Source organism: Orcinus orca, chromosome 18 (genome assembly GCF_937001465.1).
Source record: "Orcinus orca chromosome 18, mOrcOrc1.1, whole genome shotgun sequence".
In the NCBI taxonomy this organism is placed as follows: Eukaryota; Metazoa; Chordata; class Mammalia; order Artiodactyla; family Delphinidae; genus Orcinus; species Orcinus orca.
In genome coordinates, this window is record NC_064576.1 from 78,155,101 (window position 1) to 78,167,704 (window position 12,604).

Genomic DNA, 12,604 nt, shown 5'->3' on the forward strand with positions numbered 1-12,604 from the left:
CCACACCACTTGGGAGGTCCTGGCTGTCTTTGAGGAGTGGGCTCGGGGTCCCCGGCCGAGCAGTGGGACAGGGGGCAGCCTCTGAGCTTTGCTGAGGCGGGTGTGTTGCATGTTCAAATGATGTACAGTCACAAAAAGTTAAGTGAGATTTATGACTGTATTTTATGGGGGTTTTGTGCCTGGTTTGCACAGTCTTAGTAATTTCTCAAACTCTGGTAATCAGTAACCAGGACATTCTGTGCATTTTAAATATATGACAAGATTTTGTTTTAAACTCTCCCTTCCGTTTTTAGACTTTTCAGTCCCTTTTTTTGGCATCTTGTGTTCAGAACAAAGCATTAAAATGTTTAACCACCTCAGTGTATTTTCATGTAAATACCATTCAGGACACACTAACTCAGAAGCAGTTCCCAGCAAGGAGGGCTTGGTAGAAGGTGCCCAGGGCAAAGAGCATCTGGCCTCCCCACTGACATAGCGCAGCACCTGTTTTTTACCCTGTATTTAAGTACATCTGAATAGATGATCAACTCACAACAATTCACATTAAACTTGTTTGGTGTTTGAGTAGTTTCTCCCCAGTACAACATTGTGATGTTATTTACTGCATATGAACGCATAATGGATTCTGCCAGTAATGTTTTTCCTAGTTTGTTGATTTACATGGTATCTTCAAAGTAAGTAACAGTAGATGCTGTTTTTAAGTGGTTTTAAGTATATGTTGAAAAAAAAACTTATCAAAAATCTGATAATTATCACATTATCATTTGGTAGTTCATTCTAGTTCCTTTTCATTATATATGAAAATGGTTAATTCGTGAAATAACTACTGTGGGATTCTTCGATGTGGCAATAATTTACTTGGAATATTGAACTTTTACAGAAAACCGTGGACGCTGAACATGTAAGTTCATAATGATCATGTCATCTTGAACTAAAAATGCAGTTTTTGTTGTTGTAGTTGAACTTGTTTTTAAAACTTAACCTCATTATGCGACCACAGAGGCAGGTTTTCTTTGAGAAAACCTTTTGGGTTTTGGGCACTTGAGAAATCTTAGGTGATCGCAAGATGTTAACGCTGCTGGGTTTTTTCCTTTTGAACAGTTTTACTTTCTGTTTGTTTGTTTAACTAGAAATGCCTTCGTAGGAATTGGGGGACAAAATTCAGCTTGAAAATTTTCAGTGGTATCTTTCACTTCCAAGGCCTTTTTTCTCTCATCACAGTTGCCTTGCAGATATGGCAAATAGATACAGGTCTGGGCCTTTGAAACTGAGTTAATGTTAACTTTTCTTAGAGGCACTAATTATGTTTCATAAAATTATCAATTTGTACTTTATTAGATTTTATATGAGTCTTTGCTGAACTTTATGTTGATAACTACAGTAAATGTTATGTATGACCTTTGAGGAAAAAGATGGCATGTAGTATCAGTGAATTATTCTCCTGAAAATTTTAGTTGCCCTCAATAAAGCTGAATTTATTTTATTTTATTTTTTTGGCTGCACCGTGCAGCATGTGGGATCTTATTTCCCTGACCAGGGATTGAACCCGTGCCCCCATGCAGTGGAAGCACAGAGTCTTAACCATTGGACCAACAGTGAAATCCCAAAGCTGAAGAAACTTTAAAAATAAATGTGCCTTGTGCCTAAAACAGAAAAAGTTTCACTCTTTGATTTGTTTCTTCAGTATTTTCCAGATTTCAGTGTTACGTAATATTTATCAGTGATAGATGATTCTCACCACTTTACTTGAACATGACCTTATCTTACATACTTATTTCTTTTTTTAAAAAATTAATTTATTTTTGGCTGCCTTGGGTCTTCATTGCTGTGCAGGCTTTCTCTAGTTGCGGCGAGCGGTGGCTACTCTTTGTTGTGGTGCGCGGGCTTCTCATTGCGGTGGCTTCTCTTGTTGCCAAGCACGGGCTCTAGGCTCGCGGGCTTCAGTAGTTGTGGCGCATGGGCTTAGTTGCTCTGCGGCATGTGGGATCTTCCTGGACCAGGGCTCGAACCTGTGTCCCCTGCATTGGCAGGCAGATTCTTAACCACTGCTCCACCAGGGAAACCCTATGTACTTATTTCTTAATTTTGAGTTGCTACGTGAACTTTAAAATAAATTCTTTTCTGATTGTTTAATTTAAAAATACTTAAAATTTTGCTTTTTAAAAATTTGGACTTGCCTGTTATGCAAAATTTGTGAGTTTTGTTTGGCAAAACAAACTGACAGCCTCAGTTTTCATAAACTTTGGAACTTGTGTGCTCTTTTCCAGTCCATCCATTCTGTGTCAGAGGCAACAATTTGTCTGTTTTGATCATATGTTAGTTTTCATTTCTGAACTTCATACTAATGGAATCTTACAAGGTATACACTTTTGCCTCTGGCCTTTTTCACTGGACATAGTGTTTTTGAGATTCACATATGTTGTTGCATGTGTCTTATTACCACTGAGTGAATATGCCACACTGTTGAGTCTCCTGTTGATATATTCTTGGAGCAGTTTCCAGTTTGGGGTTATTAAGAATAAATCTGCTATGAACATTCTTCTACAAATCACACTTCTCATTTTTCATGGGGAAAATATCTAGGAGTGGAGTTGCTGAGTGTAGGGTATGTGTTTGTTTCTTAGAAACAGCCAAGCAGTTTTCCATAGTCAGCGCGGCCTCGTACCCCTCGAGCAGAGATGGATCCTTGCCAGCGTCAGTGTTGTCAGTCATGTCAGTCTTCGCCATTATTGTGTGTGGAGGCATATCACTGTGGTTTAATTTACATTTCTCTGTACCTTCTGATGTCGAACACCTTTTCATATACTTTTGGCCATTCAGAGACCTTTTCTTGTGAAGTACATTTGCCCTTCTCTTACTCACCATGCTCTTAATTGCTGTTTATAACTAGGTTGTGTGGTTTCATTACCGGCTGATGTAAGACTCACCGATCTATGTATAACCTATGATATTTTTTTAAAAAGATTAGGTAGCTTTATTAGAATTCTGAAAAGCCAGATGATATTGGGAATCCAAAATTGAATGTTCATATTATGGATTTTTGTATAATACCAGCTGAAAGACGGAAGTTATTTATTACATAATTGAACTTGTGATATCTGGCAACTTGTGATAACTTGGGTGGAAAATCCATGGATTTGATAGAAAATCAAAGCCTTAGTTTGTTATTTTTATTGCAGATTTTCAACCCAAAAGAGTCATGTGAAAATTAAACATGTTGAGAAAATTTGTCAGCCTTCTAATTAATTAAGTCGATTGGAAGTATTTATTTATTTATTTATTTATTTATTTATGGCTTGGGTCTTTGTTGCTGTGCGCGGCTTTCTCAAGTTGGGGCGAGCCGGGGCTACTCTTTGTTGTGGTGCGCGGGCTTCTCATTGCGGTGGCTTCTCTTGTTGTGGAGCATGGGCTCTAGGCACGCGGGCTTCAGTAGCTGTGGCTCGTGGGCTCCAGAGCTCAGGCTCAGTAGTTGTGGCGCACATGGGCTTAGTTGCTCCGTGGCATGTGGGATCTTCCTGGACCAGGGCTTGAACCTGTGCCTCCTGCATTGGCAGGCGGATTCTTAACCACTGCGCCACCAGGGAAGCTCCGATATTTTCTTATTTGTTCATCAGTTTAAGTTGTATTACATTGTATTACATCAAAAAGCAGGAAGAACTTGTAGTTGTATTAGCATGGGTTTTACAGGTTTACAGCTTTCATGGGTATTTTTTCAAGTTTCCTTGGGAAATGATGACTTGAATTTTTGATGTATTGTTCTCTTAGTCACAAACTGTCTCTCTATATTCTTTGTTGCTTAAAGAGAATGTTAGGTAACAGAAAAGTAAACTTATTCCAGTGCAAAGTATACCGCATATTTTGGCTGTTGTGAATTGCCTGTAGTAATAGCATTTGGTTTATTTATTACTTTAGCAGCCGCTATTGTGGTCTGTGTCTTTGCCATCAAGGCAGAGGGTCACATTCAGTTGTGAACACTGTTGTGTGTTGAAAGATCTCGGATGGTGACTTTGATCACGTGGACGTCCCCTCCCCCATACCTACAAATTTCAGAACTTGTTTCTCAGAAGGAGGCCCTGCTGCAGAACAAGCTAATAAAGAATGTGGTTCCTTTATGGTTCGATATCACGGGAGTCTGCTCCAGAGGAGATCATTACCTTTTAGGCCGATTTCTGGCAAGGTATTTTTCAATTTGAGTCATTATTAAAATCCTTTTTCTTGGGTTTTTACAATTCATGTGTTGTAATTGGAAGAGCTTTTGTAGAGTATTCCTCAGCCTCCATACTTGTTGAATTATGTAGTATTTATCTTTCATAGTTATTTCTTAGAGTGTACTTCTGTTATTTATATATAATTTATATTACATGATACAGACTATGTAGTTTGTTAATGATTGACTTGTGTACTCAGTGGAAAATGAGATATTAGGTACATTGGCACATAGTTGACCATTAAGAATGTGCCTTCTGTAGTTTTAATGTTTTATTCTTTCAGAAAAGTCATCAGAAAAGTGCCTGTGGTATTGGCCGTTCACGTTTCTGACTATATGAAAAAAGTCTTAGGGTGTGGTTGGAGGAGCCTTTTCTTCTTTCATTTTTACCAACTAGTTCAGATGTGTTGGCATGAGAGGGTAAAGTCAAACATGAACTCACTCAGTTCTTACTCAGTTTTATCCTAAAATTAATTTAAAGCAGACTACTTTTGCCACATAGATTTGTTACAGTTATGGCTTAAGATTTCAGCTGAAGTCCTTTTCTTAAGGAAATCCCTGGCAGTCCATTGGCTAGGACTTGGCACTTTCACTGTCGGGCCTGGGTTCGATCCCTGATCGGGGAACTAAGGTCCTGCAAGCTGTGTGGCACAGCCAAAAAAAAAAAAAAGAAAACCTTTTCTTTAAATGCAGTTGTTGGTTGATTTTCATATTTGGGTGTTCTTGAGGCTCAGAAAATAGGAAAGTGCATCAACTTTCTAGGCCTTCCCAGGTTCTTAACTCCATATTACGAGCATCACTGAATGGGTGTGTTATCAGCACATCCGTAACTGTCTTATTAGAGTTGGTTACAACCCAGTGCACAATAAACCTGGCCACTTAGTTATAGTACCACCTCTTTAAACAGAACTCTAGTGGTTGTTTTTTACTATTAAAGGATTAAGATAAGCTACCCTTTTAAAGACTCTTGGCAACTAGAAGTTCCTCAGTTCTGGAGATTACCTTTCTAGGTTTCAGCGTAGTTAGTGCTTTGTAAAACTTTCAGGTTCACATTTTTGAAAAGTTGAGAAGACCATTAAAATTTTTCATAGACCTGGTGTCATTGTGTCTTTAAGAATTAAGTAATCCAGTTGTCCAGTTTGATTTATGGTTCCATTTATTCTTCTTGTCCATCCTTAACTTTACCAAAGGCAAAGTATATATAAGTGATACAGTTATAAAACCAGTGTAAGAATGCTAGTTGCAGATGGAAATAATATGCGAGATAATTTTTGTTGATTTATGGCATGCTTTGCTTGAAAAAATATTTAAGGTTTTTAAAGTGGGACCATGGATCCTATTGGATCATTGTGGCGTATTAGTGGAATCTATGAGTCTGATTAATTCACATGCAGAATTTTGTGTACATAATTTTTGCACGTACTTTTTGGCGGGGGTGGGTCATACTTCATCCAATTCTCAGGTGAATTTGAGACCCAAATGAGTTTTGAAAACTGCCAATTTAGGATAATTATTTCCAGTATCTTTGGGTCATGTACCCTCACTTTAAAAATATTGAGCCCAAAGCTGGGTATTTATTTCTCAGTTGTAATTGTGTATTACTGCGCTGATACTTCAGGTATGTTACAAAACACATTTCATAGGCATGAGGTAACAATAAACATAAACCTGGACCTCAGCAGAAAATCTGGAGTGCCTGCTGTCTGGGTAGGTAAGCAGGTCATCTTCTGATGGAGCACAGCAGACACGTTTGTGTGCCCTGCCTTGGTACAAGCAGAGTAAAATTTTGTACATAGGATAGGAATCAGGATCCTATGTAGGATTTTGGATTATAAGGGTCTTGGGCTGTGGTGTGCTGAGGGACCAGCAGTCCAGACGAGAGGACCTATGGAAAATAAGAGGGAGACTTTCAGCGTCGTGGATTTAACAGTCTACTCTGATGCTGAAACAAAATTTAGCTGAATTTTAAGTCAGTTGATGTTCTTAGAGGAAATGAAAGGAAAATCCTTACTGAATGGACATAATCAGATGAGGTAAAGACTAAACGGCATCTTAAGGGAACTTGATTCCTGTCACGGACTGTAGGAAGTGAGTTATCGCTTGTTTTTTAATTGATCGTTGAAACTTGTTTTTAAGAGGCTAAGTCTGATTTTATTGTAATCCTAGGAGAAAAGAAAACATGGATGAAGCTACCTGAAATTTGGTTTCCGGGGTGAACCGAAGTCGAGAGACAGGAAACGCTGGAGTCTCCCTTCAGGTCAGCACCTGTTGTAGCAGCTCCCTCTGTCCTTCTTCCTGGTCCCCGTGTCAGAGTCAGTGGGATAACACTGCATAGCTCATGGCACAGTTAAAACCTCTGCTTCTCTGCCTGTCTTCTTATGCGGCTCCCAGCGTCACTGCCCTTTTCTTTGAGGAAGATTGGATGGTATTTTTAGCTCCAAATTGCCCTTGTCTTTCCCCACTGGTAGTAATGTGTATATTGATTTGTCTTCTGGCAAAACTGGACTGGGAATAGAAATGATGTGTTAACACAGGTCTTATGTACGAGGGGAAAAAAAAATCCCTCTTGTTTTTCAGTGATTCCAAGCCTAAAATTTTAGTCTTGTGGTCCTTTGGAAAGTGTGTGATCTTAAAATGGTTTAATATCATAAATTCAGATTCAAGCTAGGGACACTAGCTCCATTTCTCCCTTGCTGCTTCCCACCTTTTTAGAGGGTAACAGTTTTCCTATTATTTTATTGTTTTTTTCCATTATTTCTTAAAGACATAAAATTCTTTAGAATCATTTACGCTATGTGATCTGTATGATAGAACTGTGATGATGGTATGTCACCCTAATAGATGCAAGAAGTATTATTTTAAGTATATTTCTTCCCTACCCCCCCACCCCCTTACATGGTGATTCTCATCTATTCTTGTTACAGCTGTGGTCCTGGGAGCCAGGAGCATCAGCCTTTCCTGAGAGCTGCTCGCAAGGTGAGAATCTCGGTACACACGGGCTCATCGAATCAGACCGCCCAGTTTAACGTGGTTCCAGGGGATGTGCGTCCACACTGAGTGAGAAGCACTGATAGGTACCATACCTTTGGGAAATGTCATCTTTTCAAAGTATCTGACGACTCATGGGCACAAAAATGTGACAGCTGTTTCTCACGCTATTATCCAGCTCTAGAAAATTAACGTTGGGTCGTGGTTCTCAAAGCTGGTCCCTGGATCCGCATCACTGTCACCTGGAAACTTGTTGAAAATGCAGATTCCCAGGTACATACTTGCTCTACTGAACAATAAAATCTTCAGGGGTGGGTGTTTGTGTGTGGGGGGGGGTGGGATCCAACAGTTTATTTTATTTATTAAATTTTGGCCGTGCTGCACAGCTTATGGGATCTCAGTTCCCCGACCAGGGCTTGAACCCAGGCCACGGCAATGAAGGCGCTGAGTCCTCACCACTGGACCGCCAAGGAACTCCGCCCCCTCCACCCCCCTTTTACTTTATCATGCTTTGTTTTCAAAATCTCTCCAGGTAATTCTGGTTTTTATGGATGAAATTATAATTGCCCTTTGAAATAGGTTTACAGAGAATCACTATATTCTTTGGACATTTTGTTGGTATTAAATTTTCCAAGTGTTTTGTTAAGTAGGTTCCTTACTTAAATAAAATTTGAAGAAATAATCTCAAAATATACGAATAAGGAAAAAAACCCCTAATGTACATAGGTGAATTGTGCTGTGATAGTGAAGCTGTGGTTTCATGTGGCCATCTTTTGGTTAACAGTATTCCGGGGGTTTTTTTGTTGTTTTGTTTTGGTTTTTTTTAGTTAAATAAGTGCTTTTCATTCCAGGTCTCATTTTCTGGTCAGTGAAAAGAAACTGTTCATTCCAGGAAGAGATTAACTTTATGAAAGTTAAATAAAATGCCAAATATATATTTAATTCTAGTAGAAGGAAGTAACTTGACAGTTTCCCCTTTTAGAAATCTTATTTAAAACGCTGGTTCTCATACTTTGAAGGTGCAGGAGAATCTCTTGGATCAGAACACAGACTGCTGGGCCCCCAGTCTGTGGTTTAAAAGCCCAGGAATTTTCATTTCTTAACAATGTGGTGCTGCTCTGGGTTGAGGCACAATGAAATACTAGTTGTAGAAGGTTTTATAGGCCGAATATACAAATTCAGGTCTTGAATATTTTTTAGGTTTCCTGATCAGTAATTCTAGCCCAGTAAATTATTTTCTTTGTAACTGAAACCTCTTTGTTCTTCCTTTACAAAAATATGCAATATTACTTCCTGTTTTCTAACAATTAGTTTTTTCTTTTCAGGTCATTTTGTGGGAGAAAAAAATTTTTTTTAAATTATTTTTGGCTGCGTCGGGTCTTCATTGCTGCATGTGGGCTTTCTCTAGTTGCGGCGAGCGGGGGCTTCTCTTCGTTGCCGTGTGCGGGCTTCTCATTGCGGTGGCTTCTCGTTGCAGAGCACAGGCTCTAGACGCGTGGGCTTCAGTAGTTGTGGTGCACAGGCTCCGTAGTTGTGGCTCGCGGGCTCTAGAGCGCAGGCTCAGTAGTTGTGGCGCACAGGCTTAGTTGCTCCGCGGCATGTGGGATCTTCCCGGACCAGGGCTCGAATCCGTGTCCCCTGCATTGGCAGGTGGATTCTTACCTCTGCGCCACCAGAGAGGTCCGGGATAAATGATTTTAATGACACAGGAGAAACGAGCCAGAAGAATCTTATTTTTTAATTTATTACTTTATATAACAGTCTATGGATACATGAGCAGTTATGACACTTTGATCCAGGTGGTTTTCCTAAGTTATATACCGTCCCCCTGGCACACTTGCTGGCTAATGCTGGCAAATGTTATGGTCACAGAGCAACCAACCCTCCCCCCCCCTCCCCAGTAAATGGAAACCACTGGAGGGTTTTCTTTTAGGGACATGAGTCAAGGCACAGACTGGGCGGTGGAGCAGCGGAGGTGATCGGGTTAGACTCCACTTGGGGCTGGCTCTCTGGGAGCTCAGATGACTGTTTCCCAATTTTGTTTTAATTTGGTCCTGACTGAATTGTGAACCTCATTCCATTTTCCAGCCCAGTAGCAAGGCTCTTCTGTACCAGGAGGGAGCAGTCAGGCCTGGAAATCCCAGATTTTGTTGGAAAGGAACACCGTCTGCAGGTGAGCAGAGGATGGAGGGAAGTGGTATGGATTCCATCCGTTTTCTTCTGATCCTACTCAGTAAAGCTTTAGGATGTCAAAATAACTTTAGGGGTTTGTACCGTATTATGCTATGAAACATATTAACTGCATGAAATATTAAAGTTTTCTAAATTCTTACATATATGTTCTTGCACATATAAATTTATATACATTTTTTTTTGGCTGCGCAGCAGGTAGGATCTTAGTTCCCCAACCAGGGATCAAACCCACACTGCCCGCAGTGCAAGCGCAGAGTCTCAACCACCGGACCACCAGGGAAGTCCCCAATTTTTCTAAATTCTTATTTCATTTTATAAATCACCTTGTGGTACTCTCCTTGTATCTGTGTCCTACTGTTGCCTGGTCTTTGCTGATCATCCTCCTTGCACTTTTATGTTTTTCCCCGTTTTTATGCAAAGACACTGGAGTTTCATGGTTAATGCTTTTTAAAGGTCTTGCTGTCAACGTTCTGGATGCTAAAACCTTGCCAGCAGTAGTAAATTACTACTAATGAACTAGTAAATTCTCATAAGGTAACTGAAAGCTCTCAGCGTAACCCTGCCGAGTAGAATTCTAAAAGCAGCACCTGAGCTTCAAACTGCAACCTCCTAACATTCCACTGAATACATTCTACAAATTTAAGAATTTAAGATGGGAATGACTTGAGAAGATAGTGTATGAAGTTGAGTAACTTGTATTCCTGGACTAAATCCAAACTCCTCATCCAGCTGTAGTCCAACATTTTTTGGCGGGTATTAGGTACTAGGCACTGCTCTTTGGTACTGGGTATTGTAGGCAAAAGGATGTGTAAGGTGCTTTCTACTGCAGCATACTAATTAGTGGTGACCAGATCTGGGTGGTATGGTTAGTAAGTTAAATTAATTGGATAACCCGACTTCGCATCATGTCCTTACCTCAGTATACACCAGAAAGTAGTGATAGCTGAGGAGTGATGATATTTCAGTGAGTCTGGATCAAAAGAGCCATGCATCCCGCTTGAAGTTACGGCCCCGCCCATGGCCTAGAGGGTGACGCTCCACTTACGCATTCTGTACTGTGTGCCCGGTATAACTACACGAGCCACAAGGAGATGGCTTTGATATCTGCAAACCTTTGATAAGGTGCTGCTGGAGAATTGCTTTTTCAGGGCAGTCATTGTTCACACTTATTTAAATATCAAAGTAGCAGCATTAACTGAAGTATCTGATGCGATTGGCTGCCTTATCAAGTGGAGAAGTCCAAGACCTCATCATCCTGGTCAGAATTTCCCCACCCCAGGGCTATAGAGAAGCAAGTTCAGATGAAAAGACCTGTAATAAACTGCACAGCTCTACAAGGTTTTATTCCTAGTGCTCCTGTAAAGGTGTTACCTAGGCATGCTTTTTAGGTGATGGGAATGTTTTTTAAAAACCCATTTCTCTTCCATATATTGGACAGGGTGCACCACCGCTGAAATAGATCTCGTGGCTGTGAGGCTAGATGCAGCAGGAGTACAGCATTCAGTATCGTTGAAAAGTCTAATCCCAGCCATTGTTTAGCTAAACTATACATTTCGTATCCACCTTGTTTTGAAGTCCTGAGACTTCAGAAAGAAACTAGCAAGACCAGCATTGTGGTATTTTATTGAGGAAAGTAGGAAAAGGCAGTTGTGCTCTGAAATATCTCTACAGTGTGTGTGGGTTAGCTCTTAGTATCCACAGACTCAACAAATAACCGGGGAAGAAGAAAAATTTTCCAGCAAGTTCCAAAAAGCAAAACTTGAATTTGCTGCACACCAGGAACTCTTTACATAGAATTTACACTGTGTTTACAACTATTTACATAGCATTTACCTTGTATTAGGTATTGTAAGTTAATCCAGACATGAGTTAAAGTATATGGGGTGATACTCAAGGGGTTAAATGCAAATATGACACAAGGACTCGAGCATCCTCAGATCTTGGTATCTGAGGGGGTCCTGGAACCAGTTCCCCATGGATGATGAGGGATGACGTATGTGACATTCTGAATTTTTTTCATTAAAATTGTAACTCACGCAATTATAAAACTAATCTGGAAATTAACAATTTTATACATTTCCATAACCCAGACAGCTTGATTCATTAGTCTGCCAAATATTTCTTGAAAGAATATAAGCATTAGACCTGTGGGCAATCACTTTTCTCAGGAGGCAGAGTGTGGCAAAGCCTGGCTGGCCTTCCCAGTGTTCAAAATAAGTAACAAGATCTGGCTGTTCAAAATGACTTGATGGATTCCAAAACAAAGATAAAGTCCACATGTAATATCCCCTTTTATGCTCATAATGTCTGGTTTCTGGGGTTTTTTTTTTTGCTATATCTCAGATTGATTTACTATCTTTTCAAACAATAAAGGGTAACCTGCAGATATATAAAGTTGTCACCTACTCAGGATCTGTGTCAATAGCACGTTGGAAAGATCAGACCTCCTCCCTCAAACCCGCCTACCACCTTAGATTAATCCTACTTCAAGGGATGCAAACTCACACATTAACTTAGTGCTAACATTCCCACTGGATTTTTTTTTTTTTAAACACAAAAATTCATTAGGGCTAGTAAAAAATTTCAAGTTAAAAAAAAGTTTTAATTTTCTTAAATAATCCTCATATGAACCATTCCACACTGTGGAAAAACATACAGTCTGGACACAATATCTAGATTTCAGAGCACTGGCACAAATACTTACATCTGTGTTTTATATGTTAGATGCACCATGCCCCATCTCTCAGACTGACAGGCCTTAAATGCAAGAGGCTTACAGAAGAAACTTTTAATTTGGAAGTGTGAGCTGTGCCAGAATTCCATACTGCTTTGAAGAGTGTTTAGAAATAGGTCTGAGAATAACTCTCTCCCAATTCTTTGGTCATTGCAGCTGTACTCTGTACGCACCTATTAGCAACTTAACCTGTTGAAAGAAAAAAAAGCATATATTTCAAGAGTTCCCCTTTGTTAGAAGAGGGGAAAAATAGCACACACGGGCAAGACTTGTTTCCCTTCTTTGGCAATACTGTCAAATTGGTTATCAGTGTGGGTTGTTAGACTACCATTATTTTAATTAAAAAGTCCAATTGAGGGATTTCCCTGGTGGTGCAGTGGTTAAGAATCCACCTGCCAATGCAGGGGACATGGGTTCGAGCCCTGGGCCGGGAAGATCCCACATGCCGCGGAGCAACTAAGCCCGTGTGCCACAACTGCTGA

At 40.1% G+C, this 12,604-nt stretch overlaps 2 protein-coding genes across 19 annotated transcripts in view; one reads left to right on the top strand and one right to left on the bottom strand.

Annotated features, from left to right (window-relative positions):
* PSPC1 (paraspeckle component 1) overlaps positions 1–12,604 on the top strand; it is a 108,222-nt gene that overhangs the window by 76,707 nt on the left and 18,911 nt on the right. For 3 of the 10 annotated variants that reach the window (XR_007473177.1, XR_007473178.1, XR_007473174.1), the window contains exons 9-12: positions 6,374–6,464; positions 7,132–7,183; positions 7,374–7,468; positions 9,284–9,368. The gene's annotated coding sequence lies outside the window, so the exon portion shown is untranslated. Of the gene's footprint in view, positions 1–6,373; positions 6,465–7,131; positions 7,282–7,373; positions 7,469–9,283; positions 9,369–12,604 lie in introns of all 10 variants that reach the window. The other 7 variants (XR_007473181.1, XR_007473180.1, XR_007473175.1 and 4 more) reach the window with 5 other exon arrangements.
* MPHOSPH8 (M-phase phosphoprotein 8) overlaps positions 11,709–12,604 on the bottom strand; it is a 49,552-nt gene continuing 48,656 nt past the window's right edge. For all 9 annotated transcript variants that reach the window (XM_033409310.2, XM_033409303.2, XM_049701251.1 and 6 more), the window contains one exon: positions 11,709–12,311. In XM_033409310.2, coding sequence (XP_033265201.1) covers positions 12,270–12,311 — 42 coding nt within the window. In that variant the 3' untranslated portion in view covers positions 11,709–12,269. The remainder of the gene's footprint in view (positions 12,312–12,604) is intronic.